At 40.3% G+C, this 21819-nt stretch overlaps 1 protein-coding gene across 1 annotated transcript in view; it reads left to right on the top strand.

The window, feature by feature from the left end:
- Nucleotides 1–4763, top strand: part of LOC132882715 (E3 ubiquitin-protein ligase TRIM39-like) — a 29103-nt gene extending 24340 nt beyond the window's left edge. The window contains exons 2-7 of the mRNA XM_060915816.1: nucleotides 437–1020; nucleotides 1131–1226; nucleotides 2840–3073; nucleotides 3169–3316; nucleotides 3447–3473; nucleotides 3575–4763. Coding sequence (XP_060771799.1) covers nucleotides 439–1020; nucleotides 1131–1226; nucleotides 2840–3073; nucleotides 3169–3316; nucleotides 3447–3473; nucleotides 3575–4119 — 1632 coding nt within the window. The 5' untranslated portion in view covers nucleotides 437–438 and the 3' untranslated portion in view covers nucleotides 4120–4763. The remainder of the gene's footprint in view (nucleotides 1–436; nucleotides 1021–1130; nucleotides 1227–2839; nucleotides 3074–3168; nucleotides 3317–3446; nucleotides 3474–3574) is intronic.
- Nucleotides 4764–21819: the final 17056 nt, after the last annotated feature.

The raw sequence follows: 21819 nt of genomic DNA, 5'->3' as shown, positions 1-21819 counted from the left end.
CTAGAGTAGCACACTGTTACATGAACAGTAACTCCACTTCCCCACTGATTATTTCCAATAACAGCATGACACTGACTGTACTGTCTCCTGCTTGGAGAATTAAAATGTACTTCGTGCTTAAGGACATTTAATACACCGTGACAATAATGCATTTTTAATTACTAATTAAAATTAATATTAAGTGTTCAAAATATTATTGAAATTTGCATTTTGAATTTCAAGTGGTTTCAGGAGAAAGGGATTAATATTAAAAATGCATTTACCCTAAAGGACATACTGAAGAAAAGGTCACACAAGTGCAGTGAGAAGTGAATCATTCAGGAGAGAGATTTGAGATCATTACTGGTCTTATGGATTATATTCAGTTCAGTGTCCATGAACATTGTGTAGAGTTTTCTGTTGCCTAAATCCTCTCTCATCATGTCTCCTGTGTCAGTCATGGCTTCCTCCAGCAGTGTCCTGAGTGAAGATCAGCTCCAGTGCTCCATCTGTCTGGATGTGTTCACTGATCCAGTCTCGACTCCATGTGGACACAACTTCTGTATGATCTGTCTCAAAGAGTTCTGGGACAGCAGTTCACACTGTCAGTGTCCAGTGTGTCAAACTAATTTTGCCAAAAGACCAGAGTTATGTGTGAATACGTTCATCTCTGAACTTGCTGCTCCATTTAAGAAGGCAGTTCAGGTGAAATCCAGCAGCGCTGCAGAAAAACCCACACAGTCTGTGGTGCTCTGTGACGCCTGCTGTGAAAAGAAATGTGCAGCCATGAAGTCCTGCCTGATCTGTGTGATGTCTTACTGCAAGACTCACCTGGAACCTCATGAAAGAATTTCTTCTTTTATGAAGCACAAACTGATGGATCCTGTGGAGAACCTGGAGGACTACATCTGCCTGAAGCATGAGAGACCCCTGGAGCTGTTCTGTAGAGACGACCAGACGTGTGTGTGTCAGTTCTGTACTGAGGGAGACCACAAAGCTCACAACACTGTTCCTATAGAGGAGGAGAGTGAAGAGAAGAAAGTGAGGGACTGAAAAGTTTTGATGTATTGTATAAAGTTTGCAAATTAATTTCATGCATGAAATATGAACCTTAAAAAAATGTTGATGTATTGTGTGTATCTTTCTCTCAGACTGAGTTGGGAAAAACACAAGCAGAAGTTCAGCAGATGATCCAGGAGCGATTGAAGAAGATTGAGGAAATCAGACACACTGTAGAACTCAATAAAGTCAGTCTCTTAACTCACCTACAAAATAGCTCCTTTATAAAAACACATTCAGAGAATAATGATCTAATCCAGGGGTTTTCAAAGTGTGGGAGAGTGAGCCCCCCCTCGGAGAGCAAATAAACAACAGGGCCCCCCTTAACAATTTTTCTTGTTGCTATACTTAATGTTCCATTCGTATTTAAAAAAAAATGGTTGTTGTACACATTATTTTTTTCTTTTTCACATTTTAAACATCTGTGCTTTTTAAAACATCTTGTTTTACACATTTTAAACATCTCATAGCATCGTTAGTTAGCACCTCTTGGCAGACAACACACTGTGGCAGTGGAGCATCTTCAGATCCAGTCCATGAAAATCCAAACTTTAAATAATCGTGGTCATACTTCCTTCTTTTTCCAGTCCCCCCAGGATTCCGCGGGCCTTTTTTGAGATTGTTGCGGGCTAAAATGTCTGATGTTGCGGGGGTTTCCAAAAAAATTGCGATGAAAGTTGCGGTGTTTTTTAGGTTTTTGTTGCGATTACATTGCGGAGGAAATGAAAGTTGCAAGAAATTGTTGCGATTTTCTCTTTTTGTGATTAAAATTGAGTGATATGTTAAATATTAAGTTATTACTGAAAAACTATTGATTAAAAAAACAAAGACACTGAGAAATGGTCCTATAAACAACTTTACCAATATAAAAGATTACCAGGACTACAAAAAATGCAGAAAAATAGGCTTTACTTATCCAAATGCACCTGTTGGTTCAAAAGTTAAAGTGCAGAGAACCTCACAGCACAACATGAAGTTACCTTCAAATATAATATAAATGCCTCAGCTTTCATGTAAGAAAAAAAAACTATTAATACTAGTACTGTGTGCAGGCAGTCTCTCCTGAAGACTAAATTAAACAATAATTATAAACTAATAAAATAAATGGCTCAGGCTTCATAGAAGAAAAAAAAAACAATTTGAACAGAATCTCACAGTATGATGCTGAAGCTGCCTAAACAATGGAAAATAAAATACCATTTTGGCAAAAATGTTGGCATCCATTAATTTCTTGTATTAAGTAAAAAAAAAATAAAGTGCACACAGTCCTTCACTGTAAACATAACACACTTTCAGTAACAGAATTTAAGCTGACATAAACACTGACTCGCACATCATGCAATGTTGCTAGATACTGCTGACGTTTTCCAGTCCAAAATATATTCAAAACCCGCCAATCTGGCAACACTGCGCGCATGCTGCTTCTCTTGAACATAGACATCCGGAAGCAAGGCGGAAGGTAGTTTTTCGACGTCACCTCAAGACGACGCCAACGATTGGTCAAATTTGCGGGAAAGTTGCGGTGATTGGATATAATTGCAACACCGCCCTGAATTCGTGGGGATTGGTTGAATTTGCGCTGAAGTTGCAAATTGCAACATCCTGGAGGCTCTGTTTTTTTGCTTGGCCATCTCCTCACTCCCTGTAGCTTTAGGTACTAAAAATCGATCCATTTTGTCTCTCACGTTGCGCCCCCCCGAAGAACTCTGGCGCCCCCCGGGGGGGGGGCGCGCCCCACACTTTGAAAAGCCCTGATCTAATCACATGAAATAAAACAATTACTCAATTTGTCTCCTGTTAGAAAAACACAGAGAAGGAGAAAGCAGACAGTGTGAAGGTCTTCAGTGCTCTGATGCGCTGCATTGAGAGAAGTCAGGCTGAGCTGCTTAAGGTGATGGAGGAGAAGCAGAAAGCAGCAGAGATGCAGGCTGAAGAGTTCATTAAAGAGCTGGAGCAGGAAATCACTGAGCTAAAGAGGAGAAACACTGAGCTGGAGCAGCTCTCACACACTGAGGATCACCTCCACCTCCTACAGGTCAAAGTCCCTCTGTTTCTCAATAGCAATGCAGCACATGACAGGACAGCAGTCCCCATGCTGAGGGATTTCTCCTCTCTCCTGCTGTACTGTAGATTTACCCGTCAATGTGCAGCCCTCCACACACCCAGGACTGGACTGACGTCACAATTAACCCTCATCTGAGTGAGGAGACTCTGAGGAGAGCTCTGTCTCAGCTTCAGGAAACTCTCAGTGAGGAAATGCAGAAGGTTGAAGAGATTAGTAAGTGTTTATTACACAGACACATTACATATATTTCCAGTATTTTGTTTTAATTTATAAAAAGCAAAATATTTAATTAAATCTCTCAACATTTACTCACAAATATTGTCCAAAATTATTTTCCAAACAGACCTGAAGAGAATTCAACAATATGCAGGTTTGTGAGCTCTTATTGGTCACATGACTAAATATATATTTCTTCCCTGTTCCACACTGTGCAATGATAAAACTGATGTTCACTGTGTTTCTGTCTCTCAGTGGATGTGACTCTGGATCCTGATACAGCTCATCCTGAACTCATCCTGTCTGATGATGGGAAACAAGTGAAATATGGAGACAAGAGACAGAATCTCCCTGATAACCCAGAGAGGTTTGATCGTTGTGTCTGTGTGCTGGGAAAGGAGGGATTCTCCTCAGGGAGATTTTACTATGAGGTGCAGGTCAGAGGGAAGACTGAGTGGGATGTAGGAGTGGCCAGAGAGTCCATTAACAGGAAAGGGGATCTTACAGTCAGTCCTAAAGATGGGTACTGGTGTGTGTGGCTGAGGAATGAGACTGAATATGAGGCTCTGGACTCTCCCTCTGACCCCCTCTCCTTGAAACAGGCTCCTCAGAAGGTGGGGGTGTTTGTGGATTATGAGGAGGGTCTGATCTCCTTCTATGATGTTGATGCAAAATCTCACATCTACTCTTTCACCGGTCAGAATTTCACTGAGAAACTTTATCCATTATTCAGCCCCAGTCTCAATGATGGAGGTAAAAATTCAGCACCACTGATCATCTGCCCTGTTCATCAGATCTAATCATCGCTTTTATTACCTCGCCTGGGACGGATTCCTCCAGGGGGCGAGGTATCGTTTTCGGTCGTGTTTCTTTTGTTTTTTTTGTTCACAATATTATGGGAAAATGGCTGGATCAATCTTCATGAAACTTTCAGGATAGATGGACATTGGTTTCAAATAGAACCTCCAACATTTTGAGGGTCATCTGGTCAAGGTCACCAAAAAGGTCAAAATTGTTTTTGTTGTGTCTACTGCCTCATATAGAGGCGCTAGCCACTACGCCATCGTGCTGTAAGAATGTGAGTGTAATAGTCACGCACTGTACTGTACATGCGCATACACGTGTTCCTATTAAAATGTCCGGTGAGTGTATACAATTCGGTTCACCATTCAAAATAAATGGACGAGACTAAAATTGCTTTCAGACATGTTTATGCTTATTACAGAGGGAAAGTGTGTTACACTGAGCTCTAGCTCATAAGAGTTTGGGTCATGGTGACAGCGTGTGTATGTCAGCCTCGGTTCAGAGGTTTCAGTTTTGAAAACTGTAAGAGTAGAATAATATAAAGTACAGACACTTGGTATATTTTACTTTTGTGATTTTTAAATTGTTCATTTTTGGATTACGCTTCATTTTTGTGGCTACTGATTCACAGAGTAAATATCTCATCTCATCTCATCTCATTATCTGTAGCCGCTTTATCCTGTCCTACAGGGTCGCAGGCAAGCTGGAGCCTATCCCAGCTGACTACGGGCGAAAGGCGGGGTACACCCTGGACAAGTCGCCAGGTCATCACAGGCCTGACACATAGACACAGACAACCATTCACACTCACATTCACACCTACGGTCAATTTAGAGTCACCAGTTAACCTAACCTGCATGTCTTTGGACTGTGGGGGAAACCGGAGCACCCGGAGGAAACCCACACGGACACGGGGTGAACATGCAAACTCCGCACAGAAAGGCCCTCGCCAGCCACGGGGCTTGAACCCGGACCTTCTTGCTGTGAGGCGAGAGCGCTAACCACCACACCACCGTGCCGCCCAGAGTAAATATATTGCTGTGTTTACTGTATGGACATGGGATCAGAAAACTGTTTTATTTATAAGCAGGAGCCACATGGACCCATAGGGGACCTATTTTTTTTCATGATATCTTCCTTCATGGGCGGCACGGTGGTGTAGTGGTTAGTGCTGTCGCCTCACAGCAAGAAGGTCCTGAGTTCGAGCCCCGTGGCCGGCGAGGGCCTTTCTGTGCCGAGTTTGCATGTTCTCCCCGTGTCCGTATGGGTTTCCTCCGGGTGCTCCGGTTTCCCCCACAGTCCAAAGACATGCAGGTTAGGTTAACTGGTGACTCTAAATTGACCGTAGGTGTGAATGTGAGTGCGAATGGTTGTCTGTGTCTATGTGTCAGCCCTGTGATGACCTGGCGACTTGTCCAGGGTGTACCCCGCCTTTCGCCCGTAGTCAGCTGGGATAGGCACCAGCTTGCCTGCGACCCTGTAGAACAGGATAAAGCGGCTAGAGATAATGAGATGAGATGAGATCTTCCTTCATGGGCGGCACGGTGGTGTAGTGGTTAGCGCTGTCGCCTCACAGCAAGAAGGTCCGGGTTTGAGCCCCGTGGCCGGCGAGGGCCTTTCTGTGTGGAGTTTGCATGTTCTCCCCGTGTCCGCGTGGGTTTCCTCCGGGTGCTCTGGTTTCCCCCATAGTCCAAAGACATGCAGGTTAGGTTAACTGGTGACTCTAAATTGACCGTAGGTGTGAATGTGAGTGTGAATGGTTGTCTGTGTCTATGTGTCAGCCCTGTGATGACCTGGCGACTTGTCCAGGGTGTACCCCGCCTTTCGCCCATAGTCAGCTGGGATAGGCTCCAGCTTGCCTGCCACCCTGTAGAAGGATAAAGCGGCTAGAGGAGATGAGATGAGCTCTTCCTTCATATTTATCATAAATGCTACCGGGCGAGGTTTGTTTTGCCTGGCAACACTTGTTAACCCCGCCGACAGTAGTCGGAGGGGTTATTATTTTCACCTGCGTCAGTCTGTGTGTGTGTATCTGTCTGTCTGTCTGTCTGTGTGTCTGCAAGATATCTCAAGAACCAATGGATCGATTTGGACCAAATTTTGGACATGTGTTGCCAATCACCCAGGAAGGAAACCATTAAATTTTGGAGGTCAAAGGTCAAAGGTCAAGGTCATGGCAGAACTTCGAAATTTTCGCCCAATGTATTTTAATAGGGAAAAGGCGGGGTTTGCACTCGTTAGAGTGTCCCTGTCTAGTTTTATTTTAGTGTTCATGCTGTCTTGCATCAGATGGAATTGTTCCAAGCTTTAAATGCTCTTACATCTCCTCATTTCAAATGGTATATATTTTGCTGGGTGTTTTTTTTTCTGCCAAAATATTATGTTGGGCATCATGGCAGGCCATTCATTTTATTTCTGAAATATTTCTGTTGCATTTTTTTTTAAATTATCTCATGGTTTAAAGGAGACAGTCTTGAACATCATGGCAGTGTTAATCATGGACACAAAGACACAAATCATACCCATACATACAGTATAATATGGAGTTAATCTTTCTCAAAGGATATGGAATGAAAATATGTTTTGACTTTTGAACAATGTTCACAGAAGCATGAATCATTCTCTTAGCGTTAATAATTCTCTCTAAACGCAGTAATTGTTTGTTTGCTGTGGGATAAAACACATGTTCTTTTTTGAAAATAAACTTCAGGGTGGTAACAGTGACTCCGCTTCATGACATCAGCTCAACACCAAGTGTTTTATTCCCTGCTTAGATCACTAAAGCAGATATAATTCTTTATCATGTTTTTAATTGAGAGCTGCATTTTCAATGTGAATTAAATAAATGAAGTCTTTAAAATAATCCTGAGATTTGCATGTTGAGTTCCGAGTTGTCCGCAGTTGTTTGGTGAGACAGGAATCAGATAAAAAAATTATTTTAACTGAAGAACAGGTTTTTGAAAATGTCACACGAACACAATGTGAAATGCAGGAACATAAGTGTTACATAGCCAGATCATCCCCGGAATATTAAACACCGACCGAGACGCTTCAAAAACAAAGGGATACAAAGCTAACCTACCTATCAAAGTTGAAGTATTTTTAGCTCGGACCTGGATGTAACTTTCCCTCTCATGTCTGCGTTAAACATGAACTTGTATCTATATCAGGAATGTGTGTCGTGATGTTTCCCACTAAAGTTGTGAAAGCCACAGGAGAGCAGCTTACCGCAAATGTGCTCTGGGACAGCCCAGTCCTCTCTCTCAAGAGTGGCCAGACAAAGCTCCAGTGGTTCTCACCGTTCAAGTTTAATTTGTGAAGACGACGATAATCCAAAACAAAAAGGTCCCAGACAAACCAAAGTCCTCAGAGGCTACTTCTAGATGCATGCAGTCAGCTAACAGCAGAAAATCACTAATGTCAGCCATTTCATGTTTGATAATGTTATGCACGCATTTCAGAATTATAGAAACAGAATAACTGTTGTGTTTGAGTGTTTTCAGATAAAGTAACGCAAGGACTATCAGATGTCGAAAACCGCACATTTCTGCAATAATAAAAATTTTATGGCAATGAATGTGTGTCAAAATTGCTAACTTTCATTCATTTTTTTGTCTCATTTTTTCAATGAGGAAAGTTGTATATCTTCTGTATTGTAATATAATATGATTTCAACTTCTTGGATGCACTGTTTGGGCTAGTGTATCATATTTCTTCATCTTTTAGGCTGAAGTACACCATTTTGTTGCATTTTGTTGGGGTCACTTTGAAATGTCCTTATTTTTGAAAGAAAAGCACTGTTCTTTTCAATGAAGATCACTTTAAACTAATCAGAAATCCACTCTATACATTGCTAATGTGGTAAATGACTATTCTAGCTGCAAATGTCTGGTTTTTGGTGCAATATCTCCATAGGTGTATAGAGGCCCATTTCCAGCAACTATCACTCCAGTGTTCTAATGGTACAATGTGTTTGCTCATTGCCTCAGAAGGCTAATGGATGATTAGAAAACCCTTGTACAATCATGTTAGCACAGCTGAAAACAGTTTAGCTCTTTAGAGAAGCTATAAAACTGACCTTCCTTTGAGCAGATTGAGTTTCTGGAGCATCACATTTGTGGGGTCGATTAAATGCTCAAAATGGCCAGAAAAATGTCTTGACTATATTTTCTATTCATTTTACAACTTGTGGTGGTAAATAAAAGTGTGACTTTTCATGGAAAACACAATTGTCTGGGTGACCCCAAACTTTTGAACGGTAGTGTACATCTTGTTGGACCACGCATGAAATGTCTGCAGCATGATAGATTTACTGTTGAGATACTTTGTCAAATTTATCAAGCTCATGATGTCAAATTTGCATTTAATATTTAGTTTATAATGAATTTCTCATCTACAATGTATCCAGATGGGAAAAAAACTAAACATGTTCACACCATAACTTCCTAATACTACTGAGGTATGATTCAAAATGGTATGTCAAAATGACAAAAAATCTCCATAGGCCCCCCTGTGTACACAATGCTGAGAGACACAATGAGCTCAGTACAATAATTATGAAGGGTCTTTAGTAACAACACAATTTGTCTATATGGTACTTGGAATGTCTTGCTGAATTGCAAAATGCAGGACAATTAACTCACTTGTAGTGTCCGTAGGCCCTGTGTTATCTCATACAAAGAGTCAATTACATAAAAAGCTATAGGCAATTTATTGAAGTAATCAGGAAAAATCGTTCATTTTCTCTGTATGTGACACAGAAACAAATACACAAGGAACTTTTTTCATGATATTTGGAAGATTTAGTTACAGTTCAAAACACCACAGGCCGAGAATTCTGATCTTGCTAGTACTGTACAAAGTATTGGGATAGTATTGCTTTTAAACATTGTCGACCTGAATATTGTTAGTTAATCAGAACATGAAAGCATCCTTGAATAAAAAGCAATGTCTTTTCACATTCATTTATTGTTAGAGTATGAAGGGCCTACGGACACTACAAATACGTATCACTATGAATCGAATATTCTTTTTTCCAAAGTTTAGCACATGAAGTATAATTAAAAGATGAAAAGGAGCAGAGAAGGAAGTGTGGTGCACCAAGCACCAGAGCTGGTGTCCAAAAAATAAAAAACTCTGAAAATGAGAAGATACAGACAGAATGTCAAAGCAGGCATGAAAAAGCAAAGTGTATGTATGTAACTTTTTTGCCGTTGAAGATTAGTGAGAAAAATTTTACAGGTATATATTACACATAATTTGTGGCAATATACCGTAGGCTTCTGCTGGAGAGGACAAGGTCAATTTTTGGCCATCAGTGAGACACATTTGGTCCACGTTAGTGATTTTCTGCTGTAAGGAAAACTCACATCAAAAAGAACGCCGCCCTTGTCAAAGAGCTGCGTCACACACATCCACTAATCAGCTGATGCTCCTCCAGCCTGCCCAGTCATCAGTATGTGCAGCTTTCCCTGACTGACATGCTTCCCAACAAAAGCTTTATTAGAAAACTTACTTACTTAGCCTGAGCTCCAGCTCAAACCAATCTTGACTGCTTACTCCACTGCATCCTTTCTTGCATTGCCGCTCTTATTTCGACGTATTAAATTACAGTACACTGGGCAGCAGGCCCGCCGACTGGGGGGACAAACGGGTATGTTGTCCCGGGCCCAGGAATTTGGGGGGGCAGAACTGGGCTCTCATGAAGTTGCGATTATTTTATTTCATTTCAAAACGTGTTGATTTGGGGGAGAAATGTGCTATATTTGCATTCAATAAATGATTTCTAGATCTTTTGCCTTTATTGTCTTTGAAAAAGGCATCAAGAACCCCCTACCACCCCTAATGCAAAAATGGTTTGGTCTGACTCTTTGATTAAGGGAAAAAAACGACATCGTTTGATCATAGCGCTTCGACAATCAGCGTGCGTGCCATTTGCCAACATGCACAAGTCAGGAGCACAGAAAAGAAAAGAAAAGAGAAAAAGAGGAAGAAACCAAGAGACTCAGGGGCTCACTGCAAAAATATTTTAAAAAAAGATTGGGATGATGCAGCAGGTACTAGCAAAGGCAGTGGGGCAGCTGAGCCAGGTAAGACACAGCCAACTTTTTCCAGCCCCGTAAAGTAACCCCAACCAAGGCACGCTCGAGCGGTGTGTTCTTCTCTGCTTTTCACACTGGACAGCACGCAAACACAACAAAAGTCCGGCGCATTGCATTTCGCACCTGAATAGTTGCAGACTAAGGAAATGTTGAAATGCTAAAATGAGATGGTTGTTGACCGGTTGAATGGTTTTTGAATACCTGTCATTTAAGGGTTGGAGTGAGTAGAGACTGGGATAAGCAGTGATGGGAATAACGGCATTAGAAATAAACGGCGTTACTAACGGCGTTACTTTTTTTAGTCACGAGTAATCTAACTAATTACTTTTTACATCGTTATAACCAGAGGTGTCAAGTAACGAAGTACAAATACTTCGTTACTTTACTTAAGTAGAAATTTTGGTACTTTCTACTTTACTGGAGTAATAATTTTTCAACCTACTTTTTATCTCTACTCGTTACATTTTCAAGCATTTACTTTTACTTCGTTACGTTTATAATAGTCTCGTAACTTGCATTTCATTGCGCCAATCTTTATATTACTTTATATTACTTATATTACTTTGTCCACCTAATAAACTGCCACTCAGGGCGCTCCAAGCACACAGCAATCAGAGCTCTGACTTCAACACCGTTAGTAAATTGCGGGCTCTCGTTCGTTTGTCAGGAGTGGAATCCCCCACACGAGCCATGCGGCATTCTCTTTTCTGAGTCAGGTTAAGTTTACAAATGCAGTTATGGTATCTTGGTGGGTGTTAGTGAGTAAAGTGACAGGTCTTAGCTTAGTAAACGTTATATTGGCTTGTAGTGTGTCGGCATTCCAGCGGCCGCCCTTTCTCTCCTCGCCTGTGTTCAGCCTCGCATTGCTGGAACACAAACATTCTGTTGACTTCTCTCGGTGAGCCAGTAACTAGTAGGGATGAGAAAGTGTTTTTTCTTGCATTTTAACTGGAACCTGCTGCCTCTACTGCACGTCCCATATGAAAAAGAAAAAAACTGTAATTTTACAGTAGTGTTAGTGTATTCATTCATTCATTCATTCATTCATAGCATTCAAATACTGTATTATTACTGCCGTTTAGACAGTGAATGCAATGCAACTTTGGACACAAAATGATTGCCAGCATACTGCAAAAATATTGCGTTATACAATATTTTGGACATTACAATGCTGCAATCTTTTCAAATAAATCGTATTACTGTAGTTGTTTTTTCCATCTGTGTGGATCAGTAGGATGGGGTGATGTGGTCGAGACATGTTTGTGTGTGTGTGTGTGTGTGTTTTATATATACATTTTCAATAAAAATGTATTGATAACTTACTTCTGAGGTATGAAGTTTTACACCATTACAACACTTACAGACAACAAGTCATTATTACTTGTGCTCCATGAAACACATTTTAATGAGTCAGGAGAATGGACTGTATGTGGACTTCTAGGCTGCGCCTTTGTCCTTAATAGCATTTTTTCCTCTTTCATTATACTTTTACTTTTGTACTTTAAAGTAGTTTAGATATCAGTATACTTTTTACTTTTACTTGAGTAAAAAGCTTCAGTTGATACTTTTACTTCATGAAAAGTATTTCTAAACCATAGTATCTATACTTCTCATCTCATCTCATCTCATTATCTCTAGCCGCTTTATCCTTCTACAGGGTCGCAGGCAAGCTGGAGCCTATCCCAGCTGACTATGGGCGAAAGGCGGGGTACACCCTGGACAAGTCGCCAGGTCATCACAGGGCTGACACATAGACACAGACAACCATTCACACTCACATTCACACCTACGGTCAATTTAGAGTCACCAGTTAACCTAACCTGCATGTCTTTGGACTGTGGGGGAAACCGGAGCACCCGGAGGAAACCCACGCGGACACGGGGAGAACATGCAAACTCCGCACAGAAAGGCCCTCGCCGGCCCCAGGGCTCGAACCCAGGACCTTCTTGCTGTGAGGCGACAGCGCTAACCACTACACCACCGTGCCGCCATCTATACTTCTATTTGAGTAATAAATGGTAATACTTTTGACACCTCTAGTTATAACGCCGTTCCCGTTACTTACAATAAAATACTATGCGTACTTTATTAAAGCTGTTCTCATCTGGCACGCTGCTCGTTCAGCCTTTCTTTACTCTGCTTTCATGTGGGGTGGGGAGACACGAGACAACGGCACAATAAGCCAATCAGAGTAGATTTGGACAACATACGTAGGTAGGCCACGCCTACTGCACTACTGCGCACTCTTTCAATCGGAAGACCCAGCGATGGCGAGCGGTCAGCCCAGCAATGCGCTTTCACACTGGAAATACAGCCATTACTTTTCATTACTTGAAATAAAAGGCAAAAATGTCTACGTGCAATGCACATTATGTCGAGGAACAAAGCGTTTGTCCTCGTCAGTGGCCAGTAATTAGTAAAATAATTTTAATAACTACAAAAATATATTAAATTTGATAGATGTCTTATCTCACATTCTCATCTCATCTCATTATCTCTAGCCGCTTTATCCTTCTACAGGGTCGCAGGCAAGCTGGAGCCTATCCCAGCTGACTACGGGCGAAAGGCGGGGTACACCCTGGACAAGTCGCCAGGTCATCACAGGGCTGACACATAGACACACACAACCATTCACACTCACATTCACACCTACGGTCAATTTAGAGTCACCAGTTAACCTAACCTGCATGTCTTTGGACTGTGGGGGAAACCGGAGCACCCGGAGGAAACCCACGCGGACACGAGGAGAACATGCAAACTCCACACAGAAAGGCCCTCGCCGGCCCCGGGGCTCGAACCCAGGACCTTCTTGCTGTGAGGCGACAGCGTTAACCACTACACCACCGTGCCGCCCTTTATCTCACATTATCCCACAAAAATATTAATATAGTGTAGATAACGTTACTAATTGGTTCTGTTAAGTGTCCATTTCAGTCATTAAACACATTTAACATTCACTTTTATTATGATTACACTAATTGAATTTGATTTTTTTTGAGGGGGAACAAAATGTAACAGAATAATTACTTTCCCTGGTAATTAGTTACTTTTATAACAAAGTAAGTCCGTTACTAACTCAGTTACTTTTTGGGAAAAGTAACTAGTAACTATAACTAATTACTTTTTGAAAGTAACGTGCCCAACACTGGATAAGAGAGGTGGGTGTGTGGGTGGGTTGGCCCGGGGGGCCATTCAGAGCATTTTGTCCCGGGCCCAGCCAAAGCTGTCAGCGGCCCTGCTGGGCAGTGATCACTATCCTGTTGTGGTTCAGTTTGAGATAGAACTAATAAGAGATCAGGTGGTAAGAAAGGGGAGATGGATTTTAAGGGAAGCAGATTGGGAAACCTTTTCAGTCATCAGTGAGAGCAGTCTAATGGGTATTGGAGCTAATGCCAGTGTTGACTCCATGTGCTTTTCTGTTACAAATAACATAATTAGGGCTGCTGAACTAACCATTCCCAAGTCAAAGTCAGGTAGAAAGGGAAGGATTGTTCCTTGGTGGTCTGAGGAATATAGTAGGGCTGTCAGGGACTGTAATAAAGCTTTTAGAACTTAAAAGCAAACTCTAAATTTCGGAAACTTGATGAAATACAAACAGTGTCAAGCTGTGGTGAGGCAAACGGTCAAGAATACAAAAAGGGAGTATTGGAAAAAGTTTTGTGATTCAGTTAAAAGAACAACTCCAATGCATAGTGTATGGAACATGATTAGGAAAACGAGAGGCAATGGGAGGGATTTTGAGTATCCAGTAATGATTGATGATCAAAGAGTTATTACAAATAGTAAAGATAAAGCTGAGGCCATCGCGAAGGCATTGGTAAAGGTGCATAGCTCAGAGAACCTCACTCATGAGGAGAAAAGAGGAAGAGAAATGACAATAGGAAAGCACAGGGATGTTTTACTTGAAGAGACAGGAGATGGGGAAATTTTAAATACACCTTTCAACTTACAAGAACTTAATAGTGCATTAAAGAAAGTTGGAAAGTCTACCCCAGGGAAGGATATGATCTGTTACGCAATGTTGGAGAATTTGATTGATAAAGGGAAAGAGGTGGTGTTGACCTTATTCAATAAGGTGTGGACAGAAGGAGTCATCCCAGCAGAATGGAAGCAGTCTGTTATCATCCCTATTAGGAAACCTGGGAAAGATGCAAAGTACCCAAGTAACTACAGACCTATAGCATTAACTTCTCAAATGGGTAAAGTAATGGAAAGAATGGTTAATGACAGGCTAGTCTACTGGTTAGAAACTAGAAATCTATTATATAGCTACCAGAGTGGTTTTAGGAAGGGAAGGGGGACTATGGATCCAATAGTTGCCCTGGAGGACTCAATAAGGAAAGCTCAGGTTAATAAAGAGACCGTTTTGGCCATATTTTTTTATGTTGAAAAGGCCTATGACATGGTCTGGAGAGAAGGTCTTCTTATTAAGTTGAAACAGATGGGAATTAAAGGAAGAATGTTCCAGTGGGTTAGAGACTTCTTATCTGGTACGAGAGTTATAGTTAAAATTAATGAAGAATTTAGTAATGAGTATATAGTTGAGAATGGTATGCCCCAAGGTAGTATTATCAGCCCAGTACTATTCTTGATTATGATCAATGATGTTTTTAAAGATTTACAGAGATCAGTTAATGTTACATTGTTTGCAGATGATGGGGCTATGTGGAAGAGGGGTAGAAATGTTAACTTTATTGTGAATAACATGCAGCAGTTAGTGGATGCTGTCCAAAAGTGGGCCCTTGAATGGGGATTTAGAATTTCTATAGATAAGAAAGAGCTAGAAAGAGTTGATTGCTTCAAATATTTCGGCCTATGGTTTGATAAGAGGCTAACCTGGTCTGTGCATATACAGAAGATGATTGAGAAATGTAAAAACGTTTTAAATGTGATGTGATGTTTGCGTAGGGTGGATTGGGGTGCAAGTAGGCCAGCCATGAAAACTATTTACATTAGCCTCATGAGATCTGCATTTGACTATGGGTGTGTGGCTTACAGATCTGCATCTAAGTCACTCTTAATTAAGTTGGATGCTATTCAACATAAAGCTTTGAGGTTATGTTGTGGTGCTATGAAAACTACCCCAGTTAATGCAATTCCGGTTGAGATGGGTGAAATGCCTCTTCATATCAGGAGGGATCAGTTAACTCTGGTTTATTGGGCTAACCTTAGAGGGCAAAAGGAGGATCACATGAGTTATTCTTCTTTAATTCACTGCCAAGAGAGAGATAAGTCTCAAGTTAGAAGCTTTGGGTGGATTATATCTCAGAAAGCAAGTGAAATGGGCCTCCAGTTGCTTAATGTGTGTCCACCAGTGTCTTATCCAGCTCTTCCATTGTGGCTATTGAGAGAACCTCTCGTTGACCTAGACCTGTTAGAATTGAAAATGAATGAGGAAATCAACAGAGATATAGTTGAGGATCATATTAAAGATGTGTATGAAGATAAACTTGTGGTATTTACAGATGCATCAAAGTCAATAGAAGGTAAAGTTGGTGTTGCATTTGTAATACCTAGCCTCAAGATCTATAAAAAAGAAAGATTGAGTAATGATCTTGCAGTTTACACAGCTGAGCTAGTAGCTATTCTTATTGCCCTGTCCTGGGTTGAGAGCAACAGGCCAAGGAATGGGGTGCTAATCGCGTCAGACTCATAAATGCATCTGCACTGATGAGCATCCAGAGTGCTATGTCGCAGTCCAGACAAGACATTGTTTTAGAAATTGTACAGATGATAAGTAGACTATTAAACTCTGATACAAATGTCAGTTTTTTATGGGTCCCAGCTCATTTAGGAGTACGAGGTAATGAACCAGCTGATAAGAACGCTAAGAAGGCATGTGAATCTCCTGAGATCACTATAGATATTCATAATAGTAAACCTGAAATTAAAACGATAGTCAAGTCAAAGTCCAAGGGAAAATGGCAAAGTGACTGGAATAATGCGAACACTGGTAGGAAATATTACAGTATTCAAAGGTTTGTGGCGGTGCAAGACCAACTGCTAGGTCCACTCACGAGGAAGATATTATCTTGAGGATGAGGTTTGGGCACACTGGTTTGGACAGTACTTTATTTCTTTTAAAAAAGCATGCTGATGGAAAGTGTAGTGTATGTGATGCTGCTGAGACCGTAGAGCATGTTCTAGAAGACTGTAGGGAGTTTGACCAGGAGAGGCAGCAACTTATCCAAGAGCGAGAGGCAGAAAGTGTTATGAGTAGCACGCTGTGTGAGCACAATCGCTATCAGGCGCGTTAAAATGTAAAAAACTTTTCTAGAATTTCACCAAAACTCATTGAATTTTCAGCATTGTAAGAGAACTCCCTAAAGTATTATTCAGCAAAACCCCGGAATGATAGCACAAATCTAGAATTTTTAACAGAATTTTAGTTCTTAAAATTTAACGTAATTATGGACGTCACGTGTAACATTTACACCCGTGAAAAATCACTTTGAATGCTGTTTTGAAAGTTTTGATCAAATATTCTCTATAATAAAAAATCACTTAAATATTATAAACACTCAGTCTTTTAATGTATCAAAAAATAATTTTGATAAAGCAAGGAAATTCGGAAGAATTTTTTTTTTCTTTTGCTTGTTGTGCGCGTCACGCTACCAAAATCTAACTAACCCCTTCACGAACGATTCCAACTTAAATGTACTTGTAGCGCAAATAAACCTTTCAAAAAAATATATAATACTTCTCACCCAGTAAATTAGAATCCTGGTGACTTATATCCTCGTAGCTTCAGTAGATCTAGAGATTTAGTCGATTTAGTAAATCCCAAACACTGTGAAACACACCAGCCATCTATGGTGAGAAGTGCTGCTGTAGTTGAGAAACTCTCATTTCTCCCGCTTCCAACTAACTCCGTGACCCATACCAAAATAACAATGTCACGCTCATCACTTAAGGATGATTTATGCCAAGTTTCACGGAAAAATACAGCAAAATAAACTTGCTAGAAGCATTTTTCAAAATCCCAAACGTTAAGAAACATTTCTTGTAGGGTTTCAGGTTTCAAATTTCGAGAATAGAGAAATTGCAGCGCAAAAGTTTGCCACTAAACTCGCGAAAATACTCCATCCTAGCGAGTTTCACAACCGAACTAGGCTACGTGACAGTCCGTGACCACCCAGGAATGTTCTAGAACAGTGGTTCTCAAACTTTTTTCACCAAGTACCACCTCAGAAAATACTTGGCTCTCCAAGTACCACCATAATGACCAACATTAAAATACAGTAGCATAGTAGGCCTAAGTATTCATTAAAAACAAGGCGGAGGTTTTATTTAACAAGTATATTTAATATTGTTGGCCACTGTAACATTACACACAGTACTTTGAACAGTAACACTGTGTTTAAATATAGGAAAATAAAACACTGTACTTAAATAATGAATCAAATAAATTGGCCAAATCTGCAACATCTGTAGTCTCATCAAGCTGTATGGTAAAATACTACTGTTCTTAATGCGCTCAATCAGTGTCTTTTTAACAGCGTCAGCCATGTCGTTTATTCTCCTTGACACGGTGTCATTTGAAAGCGGCACCAAGTTTAACTCTCTGGTAGCTTTCTCTCCACACATGATACGCGTCATCTCTTTGGCTAATGGCAAACACAGCAGTTCCCCGATTGTGTGCGGCTTACCGGCTCTGGCGATCAGGAAGCTGGCATGATATGAAGCTTCCTGTGCTTTGGCTACGGGTGTACCATAGGACAGAATGGTGGACTTGGACTGCTTCAGTTCATCACGTTTTCGTAAAAAAAAAAAAAATCCATTGGTTTGTCCTTTTGTGCTGTGTGTTTGGTTGTAAGATGCCGTTTGAGATGCGATGGTTTCATGGACTCATTGCTCAGAACGTCCCCGCATACAACACACTGCGGCCTGGGCAGCTCCTCTGTCCCGCTCCAAATGAATCCCAGTTTTATGTATTTTTCGTCATACTTCCTCCTCACTGGTTTCTGCCGTTTGCTAGCAGTTCTGGGGCTGGTTTTGCCACTGTCGTTAGCATCTGCACTCGGCTCACACACGTCCTCTTCAGTTCTCCCTCTCTCCTGATCCACGCTCCCATTCGCGGATTTAAGCCACGACAGTAATTTTGTCATACTCGTCATAATTAGCAAAGCCACCTCCACCGTTTCCCATCACAGCCTAGTCTACCAATGGCGGATAACCGTCTGTCAGCGGAACCGGCGGGAATGCGTACGTACGCTACGTATGGCTACCCAGAAGCACTTGCAAACTTTTTAAAATTATTAACTTAATTTGTATCTCCTTTCATTTTCTTGTCATCGGTTGATAAGATATTTTCATCCATTCGGATATTATGGGTAGTATTTCACGTTTTATTTTATTTTTTTAATTTTATTTATATTTAATTAAGTGATTCTTTGGCGTACCACTAGAATGGAGCCCACGTACCACTAGTGGTACGCGTACCACAGTTTGAGAATCACTGTTCTAGAAGGTATGCTTCTAGGCACGTACGATCGAGAAAGACACCACGTGAAGGTAGTAAAAGTAGTATTTCCACTGTCTTATGACATTTTTGCTTGTTTTCGCGCGATAAACAATGTATTATGGGTAATCATTAAAATGCTGATTTCAAGGTTAAAATGGGTAAAAACAACTAATTTATATAGATATTGTAAAAATTGTACCTAATAGTTATTTCAGTACATAAAATCAAAACCTGAATTTAATTTTTTTCCCTATGTTACACCATTGTGCATCTATAGCATGCTACTCATCTGTGCCTTTAAGAATAAATAGAATTCTTCAGAAAAATTCAGGCGACGTTTGCTTTCGGTTTTTGTTTCACTTCTTGGAAGGATGGTCTGATTAGAAGAATTTAGGGTTTATTTATTTATTTATTTATTTATTTTTTAGTATTACTCAGATATCCAGACTTTCACTCCATTTCGGTAGGTGTCGGTAATGCTTCCCAAAGTTGTTTGCCAACCGCCATTAAAAAAGAAGACGCTTTATGGCAGCGGACTGGATGTTTTGGAGGCAGATAGAAAAAACGTTCATGCTGTGTGTTGTTCCTGATGGTTGCACGTTCGAGCAGACAAATAAAGTTAATGTAAAGGAGGAAGCCGACCCTCCATCATTTCACAGTAAGCAGTGCTACAGATGACTCTACTTCCTGTTTGTGTTGTTTTTCACTTGATTTCTGTGACATTACAGTTCAGTTTCACAGATCATTAAATGTAACAACAAAAGAATTGTTAGGTCAAATTTTATTATATGTAGATTATGATCAGAATATGAATCAGAATCAGTAGGTTAAATCAGGATATATGTAGGTATATGTAAGTTTAGTGAAATAGTAATTCTTAGCTTATTCTGTGTCAAAATTTAGTTTGAAATGACCTTAGGTCCGGCTGGACATTGTTTGGGAACATTTTGTTTATGAATGTGTATTTTGAACAAAGAAGTGTCTGAAGGTCTGTTTTAGTGTCAGATCGACCCATACACACTCTGAAATGGTAGAATTAAAGTTCATGATCATGTTAATTCATTCAGTTGAACCTTAGGTCATAGCTTCATAAAAGCTATGAAATATATTGAAATATATTGAAATATACTATGGTAGTAATTAATGTTAGTTTTATAGGTCCCATAATTAATGAATGCATTCTGTGATTAATGTTAGTTTTATAGTTCTAGATTAGTTCCATAATGACATTATAATTATAATTAAGATCTTATGATTCTAAGGATTTTTAGTTTAAAAGCATTAACCTAATTTAGTTATGAGTTTAATCCTGTTAGTTGTTTAATTGTTCTCTCTCTTTCAGACATATTCTCATTGTTCTTGTGGTTAAGTTGTTCTTATTTTTTTATGTTTATTCTCTTTTAACATTCCTTGTTTTAGCATTATTAAAGACATACTGTTATTTGTTATTTTACTTATGATGATGGAATCAAGATGTAATTTACTGACTTAACACACATTCATGTGTTAAGAATTATTCCTGTCAATTAGTAAGATCCTTTCTGTGCAAACTAGTGTTTTTTGACCTTCTTCGTAGGCAAGACATTATCTATGTTTAACATTCCAAACTATTCCATGAAAAATCAGACATAATATTGATTACAAGCCAAAACTCTGATATCTATCTGTACCTTACTGTCAGCAAATATGTTTTTATATTATGATTGATTCAAGATCATTACACACTTACACATAGACGCACACCCATTACACACACACACACACACACACACACATGAAGACAAAACATAAACACAGAAACACTATAAGACGTTTCCAAAAATGTTTTCATTTTGACGAAGTGACTGAGCGAATAAACTGGCATGTGAACAACTCTCACGTGTTCCCTTGTCTGTTTTCTCTGTTGATTCATCCACCTCGGGCCCGAGGGAAAGGCGTTCATGAAGGAATCCAGGGTCTCTTTCTGGGTGAACCCCAACAATTGGGTCTCTTTCTGGGTGAACCCCAACAAGAATAAAAAAGTATGATGTCATTCTTTCATAATAAAATGTAAATCTTTGCCAAATTGCTGTGGGTTTAGTGGAATAAAACACTTTGGGACATGCTGTTATTTAAAAATAATCACCATTTGGGTGTGAACAGTAACTCCACTTCCCCACTGATTATTTCCAATAACAGCATGACACTGACTGTACTGTCTCCTGCTTGGAGAATTAAAATGTACTTCGTGCGTAAGGACATTTAATACACCGTGACAATAATGCATTTTTAATTCTCATCTCATCTCATTATCTCTAGCCGCTTTATCCTATTCTACAGGGTCGCAGGCAAGCTGGAGCCTATCCCAGCTGACTACAGGCAAAAGGTGGGGTACACCCTGGACAAGTCGCCAGGTCATCACAGGGCTGACACATAGACACACACAACCATTCACACTCACATTCACACCTACGGTCAATTTAGAGTCACCAGTTAACCTAACCTGCATGTCTTTGGACTGTGGGGGAAACCGGAGCACCCAGAGGAAACCCACATGGACACGGGGAGAACATGCAAACTCCACACAGAAAGGCCCTCGCCAGCCACGGGGCTCGAACCCAGGACCTTCTTGCTGTGAGGCAACAGCGCTAACCACTACACCACCACGCCGGCCCCCAAAAGAAGATTATTATTATTATTTTAATGTACACATTGCTCCAGCACACTCCGATGACAAAATTAATATCATTAGTAAAAAAAAAAAACATACTTCCTAAAAATGTACACAGTGCAGATTTTATTACAGAGATGGAGACAGAATGAAACCCTGGAGTTCACTGAGTGAATTTACTCCATCTCGTGGTTAAAAAGTGTAACTGCCTCATGAGAAAAAAGTCAAACAGTGGGCGTGTCTCATGTGACGTCACTCAGGTGAATCGAAACTCAAGCTCAAATCGTTTTCCTGACCCAAACCAGACCCTTTCAGCAGGACACAATCTCCAGTTTGAAGCTTCTCTCTGTTTCTTCAAGGGATTAAAACCACTGCAGGTAAACACTAAGAGAACAGGAACAAGAGGGAAAAGAGAAATAGAAAGAGGAATAGAAGCGTGCTACAGATGACTCTACTTCCTGTTTGTGTTGTTGTTTTTCAC

Source organism: Neoarius graeffei, chromosome 1 (genome assembly GCF_027579695.1).
Source record: "Neoarius graeffei isolate fNeoGra1 chromosome 1, fNeoGra1.pri, whole genome shotgun sequence".
Classification (NCBI taxonomy): Eukaryota; Metazoa; Chordata; class Actinopteri; order Siluriformes; family Ariidae; genus Neoarius; species Neoarius graeffei.
Note: the sequence above shows the minus strand (reverse complement) of the source record. Positions and strands in the feature narration are given on the sequence as shown.